The sequence below is a fragment of the Manis pentadactyla genome, chromosome 12 (assembly GCF_030020395.1).
Source record: "Manis pentadactyla isolate mManPen7 chromosome 12, mManPen7.hap1, whole genome shotgun sequence".
NCBI classification, from domain to species: Eukaryota; Metazoa; Chordata; class Mammalia; order Pholidota; family Manidae; genus Manis; species Manis pentadactyla.
Genome location: NC_080030.1, coordinates 70488671 through 70511960, shown reverse-complemented (window position 1 = coordinate 70511960; position 23290 = coordinate 70488671). Strand labels below are relative to the sequence as shown.

Below are 23290 nucleotides of genomic sequence, written 5' to 3'. Positions count from 1 at the left end.
CAAGAGGCAGAGCTGGATTTGAACTCTTAGAGTCCATGCCTGTCTTGGTGGAGAGCATATCCCTGTCTGCTCAGGAGGTGCGTGTTAATTAGATTTCCCGTAAGACTGCTCTCTCCCAGCAGGGATACCAGACTTCTGTCTGTGAACACCGGACCTTGCTTTGTTTTTCCTGGTGACAGGATTGCTGGCACCCTGCACGTCCTGCTGACGCAGCCTGCTCCTGGTCACAGGGCACCGAGTGCTGTGTTCCTTGGGAGTGTCCTGAATGAGCCCTGTGAAAACAACACAAGCTGTTGAGCCAGTGCTGAGTGCTCAAGATACATGCTTGAGATCTCTCCAAGTCAGACACCCGTCAAATCCAGAATTGGCTCCTGGCCTTGCTCGAAGGATTTGCTCTCGAGGAAATGATAGGGGGAACCAGTTGGAGCTTGTAAGGCATGAGCCGGAGGTGTGAGAGTTGGGCAGAGCCCGAGAGGATGTGTGGGGAAGCCAGGGGAGCAGGAGGCATTCCTGGGTGGCTGCTCTCTGGGTGGAAATGCAACTGAGCCCTGGTGGTTGGGTTATTCCAATGGTTTTGTCACTTTAAGGAAGGTCTAGGGGTGGAAGTGCTTTGCTGTGAAGAACCTCAAGAATGTGAGGACAAGAAGTGGGTCAGCTGGGATCCACCAGCTTGAAGGATGCAAATATTTCTCAGTTCTTCTTGTAATCAGTTTCCTCAGAACAGATCCTGTCTTGAACTCCCATTAACCTGATTCTTTTAACTTGTTATGCTGTGGTTCTGGTTTCTGTTTTTTCTGTTTTTGTTCCTGTTGTTATGAGCTAATCTTTTTTATGTTGGCATTAGGGCAATTTTAATCATAATCTCAATCGCTTGGTAATAGAAAGTTACACACTACACAGATTCTAGGTGAAAGGGAACATTCATGTCTATTCTCAAATTACTGGCTCACTACTTGTGTTTCTAGGATAGCCTAAGAACTAATGTTTTGATGAACACTCCAACCACTGAGGAATGCCACTGGAACATATTAGTCTGGTCAGACAGTGTCCAGACACGTTGTTCTTTGGTCTGCAACAAGTATTTCTTCCCCACAAAAGAGAGTAATGGGATTAATTTTAAAACTCCTAGCTTGTGGCATCTATTTCCACATAAACCTCAATGTAGAAATCATTTGCACATATAACCAACCATGAGACCGAGCATTTGGGGAAATATGAGGAGGAAAATTGGAACAAGCACAAATCAGGCCTTGCCTTATGACTTACATCAAACCAGTGCATGTTCTCAGGGACAGCCCAGAAATGGACTTCATGAAAATAAATCACTTCTATATGATTTCGTGTTGCAAGAAGTTGTTATCTGCAGATATCTGCATACTTAGGATGACTGGGGCATTGTTTTAGTTTATTCTAGATGAGTTAGTTTTGCTCTCTTTACATTTTCTTTCATGAGTCCCTTTGTAACTTCTCAAAGTATGTCTCAGGAATCACATTGTCATTTTTGATCACCGAACCAATGAAAAAAACACGTTTTTCAAACAGCACCCTGGTGACTTAAAGCTTAGCTCTGCAAACTGTACAGCTTACCAGGATGCAGCTGGCTTCTGGCCCAAGCTTACTGGTCTAGCAGAATATGAACAGAATGTCACACGCAGCAGCAACTTCCTCTTTCACGTTACCTCTCTTCCTTGGTATTCTAATAAAAAAGCTCTCAAATAAATATGTGAGAGGCCCACCTTCTTCAACATATGTTAACTGGGACCACAAGAAAAATAAGCAATTTTTGCAGAATTCTCCAGAATCAAATAGTGCAATGGACCTCATTGGGGAACTCCTGGGTTAACTGAACCAACTATATTTACTTGGTAACTGTAGCATCAGTCTAAAACAGTGGTTTCCAATCTTCTTCAGGTCATAGACTCTCCTCCCCCAACTTGGAGAACCTGATTAAAGTTTTAGATCCTCATCCCTGAAAAGGCATATATATTCACAGGCCCTGCACTGACCCCTCACTCAACAAGAGCTCAACTGATGCCATGCCAGAAATTTTTTGTCTGTGGTCTTTGGTATGCATTCTAGAAATGTGTCAAAATGTGCCATTTACCTTGAAACCTGTACACATACTACAAACACATATAAATGACATTTTCTTTATTAGAATGATTAAATGAAATAATATAGGTGAAGGTATGTTATGAAAGGCCAAAACTGAGAATGTCAATATGACTGATTTTATTGGCATTGAGCATTTAAAAATTAGCACTAAAGCCGTTGGTTGATGTTGCAGCAAATGACTTTTCAAACATAAACTGCTCTAAGATATGAGCTTTCCATTCTCATAATTCCAAATACCTTTTACTCTTGTTTTAGTTTAGTGATTCATTAAAAAAATCATAGCATCCCTACTCTCCAGTCTTTGTGGGACAGGTACTTTTGGGTGCATACTATATGTAAAGTCCTTTGCATTCTGTAAAAAAACCACTTCACAGGACTCCACTCTGCTTGCACCTTACTGTAACTCCAATAAAGTTCTTGCCAAAAGCAATTAAATTCTGATCTGAATTAGTAATTTTATTAATTACACTTAAGCAAGCCAATTACTTATTTGTTGAGCTGATTTCTTATAAACTGATTATAAATCATTAATATTCATTAATATACCAAATTAGATTTCACATCTCCTGCATCATGTACTGGAAATAACATTAGTCAACACTCTTCTAGGATGGGTTATAAAGGATGCCTGTTGCAATCATACTCTCTCATTCAGCCTTTGGAAGTAGATAACCACTCAAGAACAATTTATGAGCTTGCTAATTCTTTTTTCCCTTGTGCCTTTAGCAGTAATATACAACTCTGATATGCAGAGCCCTCAGGGTGCTGTCTAAATGAAATTCTTAGAGTTTGGCAGGAAATATATTGTGAAAGGGATAACTTTGTCCCAGGATATAGTTTATGGCTAGTGAGACTTTAGCTTAACATTTGGGGAGGAGGAGGGTAATGGAAGAGCTGGGAATTGGAGAAGCAGGCTGAGAGGAGAGTAGTAAGAGAAACATTCATTTCCCACTTTGAAAAATAGCATCTTAGGTTAGTAGAATCACATCTGAACTAGTGCATTCATGCAAAATCTCCAATAAAGACCTCTCAACATACACATTTGTGGAATGCCTGAAAGAGTGGTTGCCATCTTTTGATATGGATTGGACTTAAAAGGAACAAGAACAAAAATTATATTCATGCTGTCTTAGTCCATTCCGGTTACTATGACAGAATATCATAGACTGGGTAGCTTATAAACAATAAACATTTATCTTCCACAGTTCTGGAGACTGAGAAGTCAGACAGCAAGGTTTCTGCAGATCTGATGTCTTATTAGGGCCTGATTACTGTCTCACAGTCTTTCTGCTATGTCCTCACATGGTGAGAAAGCTCTCTGGGTCTCTTTTCTAAAGGCATTAATCCCGTTCCTGAGGACTCCACCCTCATGACCTCATCACCTCTCACAGGCCCCACCTCCTAACACCATCACATTTCAGGATTAGGTTTCAACATATGAATTTTGGAGGGACACATTTAGTCTATAGCACATACTCATTTATTTGATGCTTGTTATATTCTAATGAGCTGGAGTCAAGGATGAATAGGCATCATTATACTATTTTTCTATAAAAAGAAAAACATAGCCTAGTGTCTTCTAGTCAATTTTGAACTTCAAAGTTATTCCAATTTGTCTACTAGTACTGAAAACATGTTTCAACCAGTCTCCTAAGTTGGATGTTTTGGTTGTTTCAATGTTTATAAGTAACACAGATTAGCAACAACTAGCTGAAAATTAATTAGCAAAAATGAGAAGAGCTCTAATTCCAATTCTGAAAAAAAAAAGGCAGAAAATTAGCTAAGTTATGGACTTAAAAAGTGTTGTAAACAACCTCATTCTACAGCAAAGTGAAAAACCTAGCAACAGTGACTGAGGATAATAATTTTGACTAAATTATAGTGCATGAGCATCTATTTGTCCAATTTATAAAGTTAAATTGATATTGGCAGGTTGTTTTGGGCTAAATTACTAGGATAGATAGATGGACTGGCAACAAATACTTGTGAAATATAATGTAATAAGTATACCCATTTAGATTTACACAAGTGCTAACAGAACAAAAAGTAGGAAGACAGGGATATTTGAACTGGGTTTACAAGAATAGGGATTGCCATCTAAGCCCAGGGGGAATGCAGAACAACAAAATGCTTCAAAAGGTACTTTTTTTAATCACAGGATTCTATGCTGATGGGTATTATTAAAGTAACAGAGTCAGTGCCTTAAAAAAAACCCACTAAGTTATCTCTCTTGCATGATCATTTAGCTTCATCATTTTTATGCTCCACTAAGGAGGATATAAAACTAGGCTGATGCATCTGGATTGGCAGATAAAGGCTTACGAAACTGCTGCTATCAGTCATATAAAAATGTGGAGTTAAGATCAATTGTGATCCAAAGCAGGGTGGCCAAATTTGAATTACAGACTTTTAAAATGATCATTTGGATTGCCATGCCTTCTGCAGGTTTTATTTTAGGCCTATTTGTCCTTCTATTTTCTGAGAACAAGTGAGCTATGGATTCACAGATTTCCTTCTCTGAAGTGTGTTTTTTGACTGAAAGCACTTGTTAAACTTTTTTGAACTTTCATGGATGGGCTGATGTGGTTTCTCAGTAGCAAGTTCACGACGGAGATATGAAGGCTGAAAAATGTGTCCGATATTTTTTCTGTGTAGCTCAGGGAGGACGCATAGGTCACTATGATCAAGGCTCCCAACCTCCCTCCCAGTTCCCAGCAGCTTGGGGTTTCCGTGAAGACCTCTCAAGCTAAGCAGGGGGCCCAAATGGTGAGTCCAGTACAGCCACTCCGAGCGGACATCTACCTGGTTTCTCTCATGGCTATTTCCTAAACTTCTTCAGCCTGGCTCTGCACCTTGGGGAGCCACTCTTCCCAGATTCTTTCGCCCTGCTTTCTTGGTAGTTTTGACCAATGGGAGACCGGGAGGCACGGGTAGAGACCGGAAGGTACGGGCCAGGGAGGAGCCAGGGTAGCTCACTGTGCTTCTGGCGGTGTCCCGCGCTGTTGCTGCAGCGATGTAGGGATTCCAGCCCCCACTGGGTGTTCGCCCCCTCTGTGGGCTCAGCTCCTGCTGGGAGAGCCTCCCTGGCAGATGGAGCTCAGGCTCTGACCATCTCTAGTTCTGGTAACATCATCCTCGCCTTGTGTTTCCAGTTTCTGCCCAAGAGAGCCGCATCCTGCAGCTGCTAATTTCTGAATGGCCTCTGAGTTCACCATCCTCTGTGTGGCTTTTCAGCTCTCCTGTCATCTGCGCAACTAATTCCTGGTGTTAAATTTCTTCTTTTTGACACAGAGTGGTTTCTGTTTTCCTGGCTCAATAAATGACTTGTAATAATTACAAAGATAATGACCCCAGAACAGTAGAGGAATTCTCACTTTAAACTAGTCTCTTCACAGTGCGATGTCTGTTTCTGAGGGTGCTCTCTAGGAATCTTGATATTCTAATCTTGGTATTTTAACTATCAGAATCACTGAAAAAGGAAGGTTTTCCTGACTCTGAGATGTGGGGCACATGGGTAGTTTGACTAACGGTCTCCGGGAAGCTCCTAATGTGCCCCGCGGAGCCGCCACGTGACCCCTGCCCCACGGAGTCCTCGTTGGCACTTGGACTTGGATTTCCACTTCAGGAGGAAAAATATGACCTCACTGCCAAATGGATTTTTTTCTCTCCTGCTTCTAGCTTTTTGTAAAAATATCATGGGCAAAAGTGTAATGTAATATACGTTTGCAGGGTGAGGAAGGGGTACATATAGATCATTCTTCCCTTTACACCCTTCATTGAAAAGTAGAATAAAAACATTTATTTTAGAGTGCATTCAAGATTCATTTTAAACAGAATATCCTCTACAGTTAATCAATAGATGAAAACTCTGGTGAAGTCTTTGCTCCTGCCTGGACGTGCTGAAACTCCTATTTAAAGAATGAGCTGTGCACATGAGCCAAGAATGCTTTTTGGTTTAGCAGTTTTTATCTGATCTTTGGGAGAGGTTAAAAGCCCAGATACACAATGTGGAAAATTTTAAGTGTCTCCTTAACATAATCATCATTACACGAAGGAAACCAAGGAAGAAAACAACCTATCCTATACTTTTTTTTAAAGCTGTAAAATAAATCCAAGATCTTGTTAAAATTCATTATATTTCTCTTTTAATCATGGTTTTGATATACTGTATGGTTTTTATCTGGTGTTTAAAGAAGTCCTGTATATTGATTTAAAATAGTGTCAAAAGTCACTTTCAGGTTTTCAGGGACTAAAATCCTTTGTTTTTCTCTGTCTCTGTTATTTACTCTTTTATATTAACACCTTCCCTAGAAGTTAGAGACAAGGTAAGGTGGATGACAGTGGAAATTCTTATCAGTCATTTCTGTCATCTGTTAGATTGGTAGCAGTTGAGCCGGCTTAGGAAACAGAAGCTGCACATACTGGAAAAAATATAACATTATATAATTATTAGTGGGCTTGCCTTAGACCTAGAACCCTTAGCCCTATTACTGGAGAGGATTAGGAAAAGGCTGCAGTCACTCCAGAGGAGATCTTTATTGTTTACATCACTGAGTGTGGCTCGGGCTGAGGAAGCCAGCTGCAGCGTGCGGGCTTGCCCACGAGCAGCCTGTAGAAGGTGACTAAAACAGACAAACTGCCCCTCATCCCCTCAAAACAAAATAAACAAACAAGCCTAACCCTAATGGAGTCTGTTGATCTTCACAACAGTGTGTAGTCCAGAAGCAATTAACATGGAGGGACACAGCTTGTACGCCTGTGTGTTTTCTGTGAGACAGTTGATGTGTTTTGAACACACTAAAAGATGAGAAAACTGTCCTATTTTTGGTGAGTTTGCTTTTGCAAGTATAGTGATGAAAATTTTCTCATGACAGCTTATAATTAGGTATCTCACAGTTAAGGTAAACACTATATTATTCTCTAAAAATAGAATCTGCATTCAACTTTGCAGGTAGAGTTACCACTTTGAGTGAGTAGGGCCTAGCAGGGGCTATGTTTTGTTGCAGGCAAACTTAGAGATGAAAATTGCATTTATATTTTTTGGACAAAAACCTTGAAACTTTTTTCCATTTCTCAAAAATTTGTTCACTCTTTACCAAATGCTGAGTATCTCCTACATGCAGAATAGAAGGTGCAACTGGGTTGAAAACAAATACTTGTCAGCTGCCATACTAAGTTCTGTATTTACAGTAACGAAGAAGCCATGGCACCTTCAAGTTTCATTTTTTTTTGTGTGGGCATACTTGCTTTTTTTTCTAGTCTTTGGCTCTATGAAAGCAAGAAGCAAGTCTAATTTTTTTCCCTGATTAATCCCTAGGACCAAGGCTAGTAGATAGAATCTGGAACATTCTTGGTGCTTAATAAATACTTGTGGCATGAATGGAGTGAAAACCGATAATGATTCTACAGTATGATGCCTGTGAATAGGAGTGTGGCAAGAGTGCAGCATGCCAGGGGAGGCAAGAACTATGAGCACTTTGCTAGCTGCCTGGCAATCTGGGGGCAGAACCACAAGCCCCTCTCCAGAAGCACAAGAATGATTACATTCTTGTTGGGGAAGTTTCAGAAGAAAAGGGAAGTGTACTGTCACATAATTTAGTGTCCTTAGTGTTGTAGAAACTAAGGTGTTTCTGTTTTTGTTTGTTTTTTTGGGGGGTTTGTTAAATCACCTCTCAACCAAATCACAAGCATTTTTTTCTTTGTCCATGACATGGTTTCAAGTCTTCTAAGTAATTGTCAAAAACATATAAGCTGATTTTGGAAGCAATACTTCTCTGGCTCTTTCAGAAGAGTTATTGCAGCAATCCTTCCTAGTTCCTACAATTCATTTTGTTGGTTTCCAAAGCTCCTCTGGGATGAAAACAAAACTGTATTTCAATTTAGAAGGAATTCCTAACTTGCAGTCACTTTTACTGTCACTGATCATTTGGATACATCAGTGACACAACTGATAGTGGTGATCTTACTGGTATGACAGTCATGCAGGTTGGTCCCTGTTTCCTCTCTTCTATAAATGCTAAAAGAAAACTCTTGTTCTTCCATAAAAAAGGTAAGTGAAAAGTCTTTAATTAGTACATGATGCAGGTGTGAAGAAATAGCCGGGTGTTTCTGCCTTCTCCTGGCAGTAAATAAGTGCTAAACTCTGACCTTGGAAGACTGAGCAGTGACATGTGTTTGAAGCAGTCTGATTGAAGGATAGCGTTAAAAAAAAAAAAGCCCAGGGTAGTTGGAAACTACCAGGCAAAATAACACCAAATGTGTTGTCATAACAAAGCAAGTTGGAGGCTTCCCAAGGTAGAAGCGAATCTTTCACAGGACATAAAAGCTGAAAATAGGAGCTGGGACTCATGGATTGAAGGCATAATCCTGACAGATAGAGAGTGAAGATCTTCTATATATTTTAGCTAAATTTAATACTCAAGAAGTAGGTATTATTCCCATTTCACAGGTGAGGAAACTAAGATCTTGATGTCTTATACTTTGGGTGTGCCCGCTGCTAGTCCACGAATAATAGAGAGTTCCTGTGTGTTACCACTCTTTCCTGCTCCAGTATTCACAACAGACATCACTCATGGCATAGCCTAGCTGCCACACCCCTGGGCTAATAGTTCCTTTTGTTTTACAGATGAGGACAGAGATGTGAAGACTTGTGCTCCTCCCAAATTACACAGGAAGTTAAGAACAGAGCTAGGTTTGGAACTCAGTTGTCTTGATTCCTAGTGAAGTTGGCTTCACATTGGCCCAACTGCACCTACTTTCTTCCCCTTCTGCATTGCATCATAAAACAGGAGACTACAGGGACTTAATTTATTATAATGGGGGGACTTAAAATGCATATAGTTTTGCAGCTCCTGTCTAAGACTATGTAAGTCACAAAGTTATCAGTTTGGCAATAGCAAGATAGGAATGTGATAGCAATGAAATGTGCTCAGGGATTATTAGCCAGTGAGGTTAAAGTGTTGTTGAATGGCAGAGTGGTGATGAGGTTTTGCACAAAGAAGAAATTGAATTTGTTCTATCACTTACTAAATAGAGGCCTTTGGTCACAACAAGCCAAAACAGTCACATCCATGAAATGAGAACAGTAGAACTATGCTTGACTTAAGAAGTTGATATGGTGGTCTCCTGTCCTGGTTCTAAGAGGTGATTCTAAGCTATGCATTTCTATTCTCCACAGAGAACTCCAAAAGAATTGGGAAGTCAGGAACAAAGGTCCCAAAGGTACAAAGCAAATGAAACAAATGAAGATCATTTGTTTCTCCTAGAAGAGTTAGAAAAACAAAACAAAACTCTCAGGTGCTAGTCATTCTGGAAAATGCTTTTTGAAAGGCAGCACATTTTATGGCCCTCTTTGCAGAATTATGAATTAATATGTGCTCACAGCCCAAGGCCAAAATATACCAGTGTGTGGAAAAGTTTTAAAAAAAGTTATACGTCTATCACTGTTTTCTAAGGTTTCATGGTAATTTGCATTCACTGGGAAATTAAATGGATCTGTGACACATATTTACATTAATTTATTCAGTAATGATATGTTTTAAGAATCAATCTTTGACAGTTAGCATTGCAATGAATGTAAAAACACAAGGGGTAGGGGATGGAAATGCAGGTGATTTTCAAAGGTCATTTCCAAGAACATCTTACATATTTCCATGACACATGACCAAACTAGTAGTCTGTACAAGTAATAGTCAAGTTAAAACTCAACAGGAACAGGAGAAACAATTCAAGACCTGACTTTAAAAGCAGCGATTGGGAGAAGAAAGCAAATGAAAGAGTCACCCAATAAAAACAGGTGATTCAAGTTAATACTTTCAAGATTTCTTCAATAGGGAGAATTATGTTTGAATATTCAATGTGAAATTATTTCTAAAGGATTTAGGTGAATGGCTTCTTGCTCAGAAATGCTTTTGTAGCCCACAGCTTGAGAAAGATCATTATACCAATTTCCAAAATGAATTTACACCTTTATTTTGGAGTGGCTGGTTGGATACAAAGTATACTCTCATGTTGTTTTTTATTAGCATAAATCTTACAAATTTGTGTCTGGCAGCATAGAGAAGGAGAGAGAGCAGTTCCTGACCTTGGGAAAAACCCCCATTTTCTCATATTTAAAATAAGAGAGTTGTACTAAATGCTGTCTAGACTTTATGTATTTCTAATACTTTATATGCATATCTGATGCCTGACAAATATTTCTTGAAGATTATGACTCCTGGATTGGCCAGTGTGGATGGAATGAGCCAGAAAAAACAGAAGTCAGTCTTTGGGCCATTAAATCAGTTAAAAAGATTAAATAAGATATCCCTCCCCACCCTCACATTTCAGCCACAACCTAGGGAGCTGGAATGGCAATCAGATACATGAACTCCATGCTTAAATGAAAAAGGATTTATCTTGTTTTCATAAAATTTTAAGCAACTGTCTACATATAATTATCAGAAATTAGATGTTTTGATGGCCAGACTGCCATCTCTGTGTGGATAGCTGATGATCACTATAAATAAAAATCATGTTTGAATACTTTTTAATAATTCTGTCATCAACAGAATAAAGACAACCAATATCATTTGTTACAAATAACTGAATTCACAAAGTTCCCATTTGACTAGATCTGTTAAGTGAGAAGCCAATTCCTTTGCTTGATGCCACAGAAATATTTTATGAGACAGGGACTGTGAGATTAAATCACAGAACATAATAGTAGGCTATTCAAGCAGTAACATTGGAAAAAACCTCTATATCTGAGAAATCATGACTTACTTTTTCAGCATATATTTTACACAGGGCCATACACAACATAAGTGGTTTGGAAAAATTTGTTGGTTGAGAGTTGATTTCAGTCAGATTCCCTATTTCCTTAAAACTACTACAGGTAGCAAAAACAACAAAAAAAGCCCATTCTTATGATTATTTATTTAAAACAGTAGCATGTTATATACTACTGGTATGTCATGTTTTAAAAAACATACTCTTTATTAGAAGACATTTGCAAATAGCTACAGCAAAGCTTATGGATATATGATGGAGTCTCATTCATTACTCACCCACTCACCAACATTCACTGTGTGCCCAAGTGCTAGGCGCTGCTCTAGGCGCTGGAGATGGGCACACGGGCGTGGAGGGACAACTGAAGGAACTTTCTGTTCTCATGGGGCTTAAATTCTAAGGAGCTAGAGAGACAATAAACACATAAGGAAATGAATATGTAATACAAAAAATGCTAAGTAGAAAATAAAATAGAGTAAGGGACAAAGGGTGATGGTGAATTTGATACTTATTTGTCAGGAAGCCACCATGAGAATGGGACAGTTGGGCAGAGATCCAAAAGAAGTGGGCATGAACCATAAAAATATTGGGGAAAGAGAGTTCCAGGCAGAGAGAACAGCAACTATCTGAAGCATTCCAAAATGCACACCAAGAATTTGAAAAGCCTAGGTTTTTTCCAAAATTATTGGAGGCTCTCTTGTAGCTGACCTCTTTGACCTCTCTGACCTCTCAAATCTTAGTGACCTCTTGCTCCCTTGAGCTTCTACAGCAGAATTTAACTTAAATAAATTCTACAGCAGAATTTAACACAACTAAATGCTGTTCTGTTCTGTTTGGTTGGTGAGCTGTGTCTTATCTCAATTGGATTACAAACTTACTGATAGGGATCATACTTTCTATTTCAGACACCAACTCCCTGCCTCTACCCTACATACTCAGGTGTTGATCAGATATTAGATTCTTAATAAATGTATTTGATCAGCTTAAGGTTGTGCATGCAAAATTATTTGCCATTTAAATTTTTTAACAGGAAATATTCCCTTGTCAAGATTCTCTGGGTATGGTATGGAATCACTATTAGGATCCAGTATTTCCATTTGCAGCTGTATGCACTCAGGCCTACATATATGAAAGCTTACTTAGAAGGAGAAAAACAACAAATGAGGAGATATATTAAAAGGCTTTATTCACAATAGAGAAATTTTACAAATATAGTTTTTAAAAATTATGTGTCAATCTATTATGTTTCCCATAACATCAGAGATTTATATAAAGTTGGAAGTGACAGAATAGATTTATGTACAAATCAAAAACAATCAATGGAAAGAATGGATACTACCTATGAAGGAGTCATGACAAACATCAGTGAGTTCTGTAAATTGCCATACAACTTATATGTGTAATATTCATCGCACAAAGTATACCAGAAAAATATGCAGGAACACAAAATTAAGTGCTATTTCAATTATTCACCTTTTAGGATGTGAATACATATGTAAACTTAACTGCACAGTTTAGCTGAAAATGAATGAAAGACAGCTGTTTACGTAAGGACTTCAGTTGTTTAAAATAACACAAAGTGTAACTTTAATTAAATTACATCACCATAATAGTAATCTCTTTATCTTGTTTGCATTTTTGGTGTTTTGGGACTTAAGTTAAAAAATCCAAGTTCCAGAATTGACAAAACTCTGTTCTGGCCATTGGCAGAGCAACATGTAGTACAATCTCCTTGCCTGTTTATACCCAGACACAAAAGGTACACTGTAGTGTGTACATAAAACCTGGTTGTAATATCCCATCTGCTGCAGAAATACATATAAACTTTGTGCTCTTTCAAAGCAAAGTGAAAATAAAATAAATTAAATTGCTAGTCCAAGGATATTCATATGAAAATTATAATCTAAATACATATGGCCCAATTTTGGCAATGATCTTTTATAATTTGCCTTTAAGTGCTGGAAAAAGAGGACTCTCACTATGCATTTACTTTATAAAGTGAGCTGAAAATGTGAGTGGAAGAAGTTATTCTGGGTCACAGAAACACATTAGCATGGCAATAATGATATAGTTTTTCATTTACTAATTTTATCAATTTATCCTTTCACATATACCAATGTACAATATTGAAAAAAGAAAAAAGAAGCGGTCCTTTCAAAGGAAATTGTTTGAACTACTTTCAAACGCCAAAACAGCTAAAACTATTAAAGTCTATTGAGATCTAAGAAAATAATTGTCCTAAAAAATTAGGTTGAACCATATGAAATTGCTGAAATTGGATAGTTTTTAAACTATGAATGCAGCAATTTCATATGCTTCAGCCTAATCCATTGGGTTGCTCTCATCTATTTGACTGCTGAGGTTGAAAATGTAGGTGGTCAAAGTCTTTATACCTCAGTATATGCATCATCATGTTAGCCCTTTCATGGGAATATATATAAAATATGAAAACAATATGATATAAAAATATGAGGTGTCACTAAACCTATTCTTGGGAAAAACCACTCATATCTCTAAACAAGGCTCTTTGTAATGAAGAATCATGTAATTATTTTCATCTGCTACAGGATTGTTGGGGATTGGGAGTGTCCATTCCTACATATTGCTTCTAAGATGGAATCTCTATGTTAAATTTCACCTGAAAAAATATACTATATTCTTATTTGGCCTAAAAGTTTATTAGATTTTTCTCAACTAACCATGAATAGATACATTGGCAAAGCTTTTTCAAAGGTAAATCCTGCTTTTATAAATTGAAATGAAATTAATTTACTCCATTTGAGAAAGGGCCCTTTTCAAATCTGAAAAATCTGAACCAAATGTAATGCTTTTTTTTTAAGAAAATAAATTAAAGATGAAATGCAAACCAAAAACTATATGAAATATTCACTCTCTCTTTAGAGATACTCAATTTCTCTATATATTCAGTTAAAAGCAAAAGCTGGCACACTAAAAGTTATACTATTCTCTTTTAGACATACAATCATTCATAGCAGAGCTCTGCAAAACTTGAAGGCTCATTTTGCTGAGTGGTGGGAATGGAAAAAATTTACCAGTACATGATCCAGAAATGACACAGGACATTTAAAGTAAAATTCAAGAACTAATTCACAAATTAGGAAACACTAATTAACCAACAAAAATATACTGTGGTTCCAATGGAATGAGGTCAACATGAGGTGATCCTTTGGGATGACATTCTAATTTGAATTACAATGTGAGTGAAGTATTTAGAAGACATTCTATCAAATAAGATAGATCCGCATAAGGAGGCTGTCACAGTTACAAGATCTGTCTCTGGTGGATAGACAAACCAGATTAACATAAAATTGAAGAGGAAAAAGCTTTTTTAATATTTAATTTACTATTATGGCTTTTTGCAACATGGCAAAACATTACAGCTTAAAGCAGACATCATCTCCTCATAGAGGAGGAAAGAGTTTTGCAGTCAAATCAAAATTGTAATTAAGAGGTCATTGGTATACCATTCTATTCAGTTTAATAAAAGTGATACCACACCCTTCATGAACTCCAGAGGTTACTTAAGGAAAAAAATCCTGTGATCTGCTGACTGAATAATAAAGGATATGATAAGGAATTTAGGTGCTTCTATGCCTATGATAATAAACATAAAAGACTGCAAAACAATTTTAGAACTTATAATAATCACAGAACTATTAATAAAAATTCATCATTTGTCCAAATACCAGAAAAGGAATTATTAAGGTATGTAGTGAAGGGAATGGAGCAGAGTAAAATATAAAATGTCCTTTTATTTTTCATTGACTTCAACTTCTTTTTTAGTCGTACTGGGTATAGGCAGTAGATGTGCCTCGGTATTGAAGATCCAATGTTCCAGGGGAAGTAGGTCATCATCAGAAAATATTAAGTACAAATATCTGGAGAGAGAAACATGAGTATATGATGCCTGAGAGACGATGTCAGTCAGTGAAATAAGACAAAGCAAAAACCACATCAATGTCTTCATGCATCTTACAGTGAGCCACGGACAACAGTCAAGCACAGCAAAACCCAGAGGGGATATACGGATCCACGTGGAGTAAAGAAGTTACTCTCTGCTTTGGTATTAGTGTGTGAGAACCATACAAAGCAGTCCCATCAACCTTACCTAATGACTGAAAACATGTTCAATTATTGCTATGCATGTCGATTGGAATTCGGAAGCCATCATACTTGATATTATTTGAATGTGTTTGTGATAAAAACATCTACAAAGATCTGCACAGGTGCCTCAGCCACATGCTTTTAGAATAATTTTTACTTACTTCAGTGTTTCCGCTAGGAAGAAACTTTGCTGCACATCATCGTAACTCTCGTGTTTGAGGTAAACGTCCCTGAGGCCGGAATAGCCCCCATTCACTCTGCAGTGATTTTCCAGGGCCTAAATTACAAAGAAGGCGGGGGTGGGGGGGTGTCATATTTCAGTAAACTGATTGTCATTAATTGTTACTATTGCATTGTCAAATTCAAATAAAATGAAGATTCAAATGGAATGATAGGTTGTAACAGTTTGATTTGAAAATTGAAAAACACATAAAATAAACGCAAATAAGGTATGCAAAGCTAACAGGACATATGGATAACATACCTCATATAACTGGAAAAACTTTTACATTTAGTTTTGGAATAATTTTTCAGTGGTTTTTTACCATTTCCTTCTATGGTCGAGATCAGGGTTCGTCAAACTGTGGACCATAGGCTGTATCTAGTCTGCTGCTTGTTTTGTAAATAAAGTGTTATTGAATCACAGCCGCATTGCCCACTTGTCTGCATACTGTCTGTGGCTATTTTTTTTCTACAATGGCAGAGTTGAGTAGTTGTATATGGCCCCTAAGCTTAACTCTCCCTATTACAGAAAAAGTTTGCTGACCTCTGGCCTAGAGAGATTGTTAATGTCAGCTGGGATTATAAACTACTGGTTTAGAACATGTTTAGTACTTGGGGACAAAAAAGCTGCTACTATAATCAGAACATCTTATTTCTTGAAAACTGTGGGGTACTAATTAGTGATAGCGGAGACATATAAAAGGAGGAGATGGAAAGCAGTGAGAGAGATGTGGCTGGTACCTATTCCTAAATATGTGTTTTTCTTTCCTTTAGTCTGGGAAGGAAGAAGATGGGATGAATCTACTGGTAACTACCAAGAGAGAAATGATCCTACATTTCTGTGGTTGTTGAACTATAATGAATATTTGGAAAAAGAGATGGGTTAGGCAGAGAATAAAAATTTAGGTAGCAGTCTGAAATAACTTCCTGTCACTTTTTTCAGCCACATTAAGATGACAAAACTTTGTATTTTGAAATTCTGGCTTTGGCTGCTTTGCAGTTACAAGGCAGATCCATCTCCAGGAAAATAACTTTCTACTCACTACATCCTATTAATCCTATTAGCCATACTGTCAAATAAAATTTTCCATTATATAAAAATTGCCACAGGATATCTGGTTCTAATTCAGAGAACATGGACAAAAACAATAAAGTATAAGATGAAAATCCTTAGTATTTATAATGAAATAAAATATAGAGAACGTTAACAAGGTAAATTTATTCTTAGGTTCTCATGTAATTCTTCACTGATTTTTCAGTTTTCTTATGAATCATAACACTGTCCTAATTTTCTGGCATGCATAAGTACACCCTATTTTTCTTCCATTTAGCCCAACTAGCAAGACGGAGAGCACAGACTTTGTCATATGAGGTGAGGGTTTTGGAGGAAACATGGCTCCAAGAGTGCAGAGCCCAGAAAAGAGCAGAGGGAAGGCAAACCCAGTGAGCAGGACAAGGGGACGTGCGCTCCGCTTCCATCTGCAGATACGGACAATGACGATTTTGATTTTGTACAGGAGGGCTGGAGGGCCGATGGGAGAGGCAAGCAGCCGGGAGGAGAAGCGTTCAGTTAACAGATTTCCTTAAAGAAAACCGAACTGGCAGGATATAAGAATAAAGCAAATGTCTCATGACTTGGTACTTTTTAAAAGCCAATGGGGAAAATAAGATGAACTTAAAAAAAAAGCTTTGATTATATTCTTAGCTGCAGACAATGAGCCACATTGGGGCAAAGCCTGCAAAAAGGAATTTTCATGTCCTCTCATATTTTTCCTTCCTTCCTTCCTTTCTTGATACAAGTTGTTTTTGATAAAAACTTAAGTACCAGATATATTGGAGTAGGCCAAAATTATTTGTGAAAAAGGAAAAAAAAATCAGGATTTGGGAGAATGGGCAAGGTTGTTATGGAACATAATGAAATCCTATATCCAATAAAAAGGTTTTAGCCACGCAACTTTTTCTGTTTTTGATGTTTTTTGGTCATAAGGAAATGAGAGGGCCAGGCATGATGACCCAACCCCCGGGGAATTTCTGTAAGTCCTTCTGTTACTACAGAAAAAGAATTGTTCTGGGAGGCAGACAATGCCCACGCGTTTTTCCTCTTTTCAGTTCATCTCACTCATTCTTCTCCCACAGTCCTGATGTGGCAGCTGTCATCGTCAAGGACAGAATGGGAGGTTTTAGAGCAGGGGAATCTCAGGTCTAGACTCCCTAACTGTGGCCTTAGAGGTTCCTGGACTCAGGCAGTCCCTTTGCCCAACATGGCACTGTGAAAATCAAACAATCTGAAGATACAGCACAGTGACAGAGGCTCTCAGAGGTTTAGAGGGGCCTAGGGGCTTTATTTTTCAAGGCTTTTGGTAAATTAAAAAAAAAAAAAGAAGGGGAAATGCCAAAGGGGTATTTTTTACTTTCAAAAATGAAAAACCTTCATGTCAAGTCTAAATTTTAAGCCTTTAGGAATATGAGGCTGGATAGTCACTCTCTTGGCCCCCATTAACAGGCCCCGGTTTTACAGCATCTCCACAGTGGATGCACTCCCATGTCTATGCCGCACTGTCGGATCAGAACACCATTTTACTACCCCCTGTTTTGGGGACTCTCAGCTGCGATGCATCGGGCCCACCTCGATTTTATGTAAATGCTTACATTATTAGTGACCATATGTGACTGGGTTGTGCTAGAAGGATCTGAGCTGTTTACAGTGACTGGAGCTCTAAACAGAGGATGAAGGACAAACGTGACCCCAAGTGACTTAACTTTTTTGTGTGTGCAGGGAGGGGAGAAAAGTAAGGGAATAGTGAGCAACTTCAGTTCTTCAACTTCAAATGGTAAGTCAGAAAGCATCTTTGTTAGGATAGAAAAACAGTCTCTCATTTACCATGTTAGGTAAACAACTAACTAGATCCATGGAGATTTCCAAAAGCAGATCTCAGGGAACAGTGCTAAATAAGGCTGACTGGTTGAGTTTGGTCTGACCTCAAAGGTAGAACCAGGCAGAATGGATACATCAAAGAGAGTTAGGAAATAGGGACCCAACCCAGAAGTAGGAGCTGGTAAGACAAATCACTTTCTGAGGTTGAGAATACCATGTGGAAAAGGTTAGATGTAGTCGACTAGAGAAAAATGTCTGTGCAAAAATACCCCTTATCCACATGGACCAGCAGAGAGATTATATAACCCATCTTTACCCAAACATCTATGAATATATATGTATGACTTATCATATGAGCTTTATCAGAATAGTAATTATACATATTTAACTGAGAGGAATTTAATTTCTTCATGACATTATTGAGAAAAGCAAAAGAACTGTCAGGTAGATTTTTGTTGTTGTTAGGTAGATCCAAAAGTGCTTGAACATCTGTGATTAATGGACTGTTGGTAAACCCGAGGAGGAAGTCTTCAGTGCTGTATGCTGGATTGTATATTTTCATATCTTGCTCAACATTGCTATTGTGCCTGATAGTATTATGCAGAAATTTTGTTAAGACATGGAAAGCAGGTTGAAGTGTATCAGTGAAAGAAGGCTGGGAGGGGAGTGCTTTGCTAGAAGATGGGATGATGGCTAACAAATACTTTACAAACTACAAGTATGGGTGAAAACACAAAGGAGCAAGAGTAGCTAATGTTGCAGCAAATATAATTTGACCATAATTTCAATGTAAACTAGGGGTTTCAAAAATCTACTGAAAGAACAAGTTGGACCATAGGCTGTGGGAAATAATACTCAGAACAGAGGTTCTTGAGTCACACTGCTCAGCTCTGAAAGACCGCAGCTGGACACTATGTCATGAGGAGAAGGGAAATGACATGGAGGCAAATGACAGATGAGGAAGGGAACAGCTGCACAATGTACTGTCTTCAGATAACCGAGGAGATGAAGTGCAGAGAGAGAGAGTTTTTTTTTCAGTACTTCAGTAAATTCTGGTTTCAAAAGGAGTAACTTTTAACACTTTCAGTCATTAAAAAATGGAATGAATTACATTATTAGTATAATTACATTATAATAATTATGAATTACATTATTACATATATTCCTTTTTGCTACAGAGTCTTTGAATTGATGGGGAATAGCCATGTGGTAAAGATATGAAGAGGAGTCCTTTCTATGAGTGGAAGACTAGACTACGTGATTTTTAAGATCCCCTGTTTTTAGTTTGTGTTCCACTAAAAGTGGAGCATGAAACAAGGGTTGAATGCAGGGAATGTTGTGGGGAAGTGATATCAGGAAGTGAGTGAGTGGGGAGGGTGAAACAGGGGGTGAAATACATTGAGCAGGTGACAGCTGTGTGCAGTGGGGCCTCTCTCCCCCTGGACATCCTCTGGGGAATATGTAAAACATATCAGAAATATTATTCAAAGAGGAAAGACCGGGATAGTTATCCATCAACTCCCAAACCTCCTTGGTTGAGGGTTCTCCCTGGAGCCATTAACTCTCCTCCATTCCCAGACCACACCCAGCTGCCTGGGAAGAAGCCTGGAGTCAGAACAGCTGAGAAGCCCCGGGCGTGTGAACGGATGCTGCGAGGCTTTATGACGCGCTGCCCACTACAGTAGCAGCTGAAACACGGGGGGCACGGCGGGGATGTGACACAGAGAAAAAGAGTGCTGCCACACCCCCCAAGTCTAGAATCTCTGTGCATGAAAAGAGGCAGGAGTCTCCAGCACTCCTCCCTCTCTGCGGTACGCCAAGTTCCAGCAGAAGTTACTAGTGCCAAAAATGGGAGATCTCTGCCTTGTGACACAGGGAAACAATTTCACATCATATGCTACACTAGAAGTTGACAATAGATAAAAATCCTAACACGTAAAAGCAACCTTATTACCCTACAAACAAACTCCCTTGAACCAAGGAGACCAAAGCTTCCTGTCCACATGGCAACAGAGATTTACTTACTTTGCATTTTTGATCAATTCTTTATCATACATTTTTCACATTTCAACATCTCTGAAATTAACATGTCATAATTTAATTGCTAGGGTTGTACTTTCTTAGTGGTATATAAAATAATGGCATTTCTTATCAGTTATGGTGTTTTACACTTGATAAAATAAGTTATTTCTGATATTTTCAATTATTTTTTCCCATTGAAGACCAAAATAATTTCCTACCACCAATGCTTAGATGAACCTCAATTTTAATACATTTTACAGAGGAAAAAGCATAAATTTAAAGAAATTGGCATTACCATGGGCTACACATAAGTAGAAAACTTTGCAAAAAAAAAAAAAGGCCCAAATAATAGCTATCACTTAAAGTAACTGATTACTAGTGATAACACATACAGTAAAAGAGGAGAGTAATAAGCATGATTCACCAATGGTTTCCTAAGGTATTACATTTTACACAAAGGCAATATTCATTTTAGATTTCCTGAGAGATTTTTATTCCTAATGGTTTTTCAAGACAGCCAGCTATCTAACAAAGAGTGCTAGAGAATAAGAGAGTGTAATTAAAGCATTTGCTTGTTCTTATCCTCTAACCTCCCTCCCACTCATTTCAGATAAATAGCTCTTAAAATTAGACATTGTTTGATACATATCCTGGAGGATGTCACTGCTGGCATGCAGCACACAAAGTGTTTAACAGATTAGCTTAGGAAGAAGATACATCATGTTTGGCAGTTAGAGGCTGAAGTGGTGACAAAGATAATTAAAACAACACACTGGAGAGATGGAAAATTTATGGATATCATAGAAACCTGAGCATAGTGAAGGAGTAGTCTTGCACAAAGTAGTTCTTGTATAAATAGTTCTGTAATATTTTTCCTAAAAGTTGGATCTAACTGGCTAATTTTCTCTGTGAAAGAATTTCAATCTAAAATGGAACTGGAGGATATAAACTGTAAGGTCTCACACATGTACCTTCAGAAAAACAAAACTTGAGGACTCACAGAATGATTTCCTATAAATGCCTGATTTACCAAAAATTGATAATATTGGAATTTTCTTAAGTGATAGGGAGTTGGTCAGGGATTACCTCATATCAACCTAGGGAAGTTTTACTTGTGGCTTCCAAAGGTATGAAGAAGAAATGACTCAGGTTGGAATAGACTTGCAAAATAACCTAAGTTGAGCTTTGTACTACTGGACTGTTTTGGTCTTCTTGAGGAATTTTCAAAGCTGGTCTCCACTAGTTTTTGATTTTAACAAACTCCAACTGAATTCTCCTCTCTTTACATTCCCTGCCCAAAAATACAGGCTGCCCCAAAACCTCAATGGACTTGCCCATAGCTTGCTACAGTTTGTGTCTTGAGTTGCAATTCCTCTGCTATTCCCGACAAAACTATTCTTTTTTGACAATTTTGAGCTTGCCTTAGTTTACCTCTCTATTTAGGTAAACATTCTTTGGTGTCAGAAGTGGGATCCAAATGAAACAATCCCTAAAGGATGATGACCCTGGGATCAAGTGAGGACCTGCTCTGAACCCCTTGTGCTCATTACTTCCATGAGTCACCGTCTGCTTTTGGTTTGGTGAGTCTCAGAATCCAAGTTACTTCTCTTTGGTTGAACAGTCCGACTTTATCTGGGACCTGTTTAAATGCTTTTTTTTTGGTGGGTACTCATTTGTTTTCTTATTGGTAGCATGCTAGAATTTCAGTATAATTACTTTGGGATTCTTGAGAGAAAAAAACATAAAAAAATAATTCACAATAATACTGGCAGGCCTGGGTTGAGCAAATGAACATTTCTAGAGAGCCCACCATCTCCTTGTGAGAAACTCTGGTCTCCAAAGCAAGAGACTCCTATGAAAGCGGAAATTAGTCATGGACAGGCCAGATTGACATTAGGTCACCTGCCAACTGTAAGACAATTTCTGTGTAACAGGGACACCTGGTCACATGTTAGACAACTAGGTCAAAGGCTGTCCACTGGGTAAAAATTTATCCTGTGAATGGTATACTGTAAAATAAAACAACTGCCAACCCTGAAAACACACTCACCAGGCTATTTAGAATTTTGTTTTTCTTTTGCTCTCAAGAAAACTTATGAGATATGGGATCCCAATCATCTATATACTTGAATGGTGGCTCTCCTTCAGAGATTCTGGCTGGTTTTATGTTCATATATTATGGGCTTTCGTCATGCACAATTTTTGACTAAATGGACCAACCTTATGAAACATAATTTAGAACTTCAGTGGCCATTAGGGGGAACTTTTGATCTCCCAGACTTGTTTTTCTCCAGACCAAATTAGAAGACCACAGCAGTAGAACCAAACAATCTGAATGGGATAGCTATTTTAATTAGTACCTAGAGGCTTATAAACATATTCAGGATTCTAAAACTGCCTCTTTACCAAATACTATTTCTAAGTTAATAAGTTAACTGAAGCAAATAAACAGCTGAAAGGAGATTAAGAAAACTTCCTTTCTCGAATGATGAAACCTTACCAACCGAGCCTGTTAAAATTCTACCTTTTAAAATTACACCTTCTGAGAGTCCTGCTAAACCACTAATTTCCTACATGCCATGGACCAGAGCTGAACTTAAGGCTAAAATAAAAGATTTTCCCAAGGTACCGAGGATCCTCACAGATTTGCCAAAGAATACAGTATTGTAATTCAAACTTATCAACCTGGCTTCTCTAATCTTTATCAATTACTCCAACAACATGATTATTGGAGAAGGTACAGACCAGAATTGGATGAAAACTGCTAATTGGGAAAGCCCAAACAATCTTTAGAATCCAAAGTAAGTCAACCATCAGTTTCTTTATATGACCAAGCTCATGTCCCAGCCAAAAGGCTACACCTTGTCATCCCAAGGGCTTTCCCTAAACCAGTAGACTGGAACAAAATTCAAACATGCACTCAAAAGCCTGCCAAATCTATTCATATTTTCTACAGCAGACTCCAAATTGTTTTAAAAGGGGATTCTGGATTCCCTATAGGCATTGAATCCACCAGGGTGGCCTTTAATCCAATGTTTATAAACACTTTAAACAGAGATCTGTCAAGAGAACATGTTCAGAATGGGAAACAATATCTACCCCTGAGCTTCTCAATCTAGCTGATCAGTTCACCTGCATCCTAGAAGATGATTCCAAAAGAAA

General features: G+C 38.2%; 1 protein-coding gene across 3 annotated transcripts in view; it reads right to left on the bottom strand.

Annotated features, from left to right (window-relative positions):
• The window catches only part of MAN1A1 (mannosidase alpha class 1A member 1), a 243382-nt gene that overhangs the window by 53469 nt on the left and 166623 nt on the right, over positions 1-23290 (bottom strand). The window contains exons 11-12 of one of the 3 annotated variants that reach the window (XM_057489310.1): positions 15171-15286; positions 72-272 (exon numbers count right to left, since the gene is read on the bottom strand). In XM_057489310.1, the coding sequence (XP_057345293.1) occupies positions 89-272; positions 15171-15286 (300 nt within the window). In that variant the 3' untranslated portion in view covers positions 72-88. Of the gene's footprint in view, positions 1-71; positions 273-12045; positions 14784-15170; positions 15287-23290 lie in introns of those variants that run through there. The other 2 variants (XM_036925066.2, XM_036925067.2) reach the window with 2 other exon arrangements.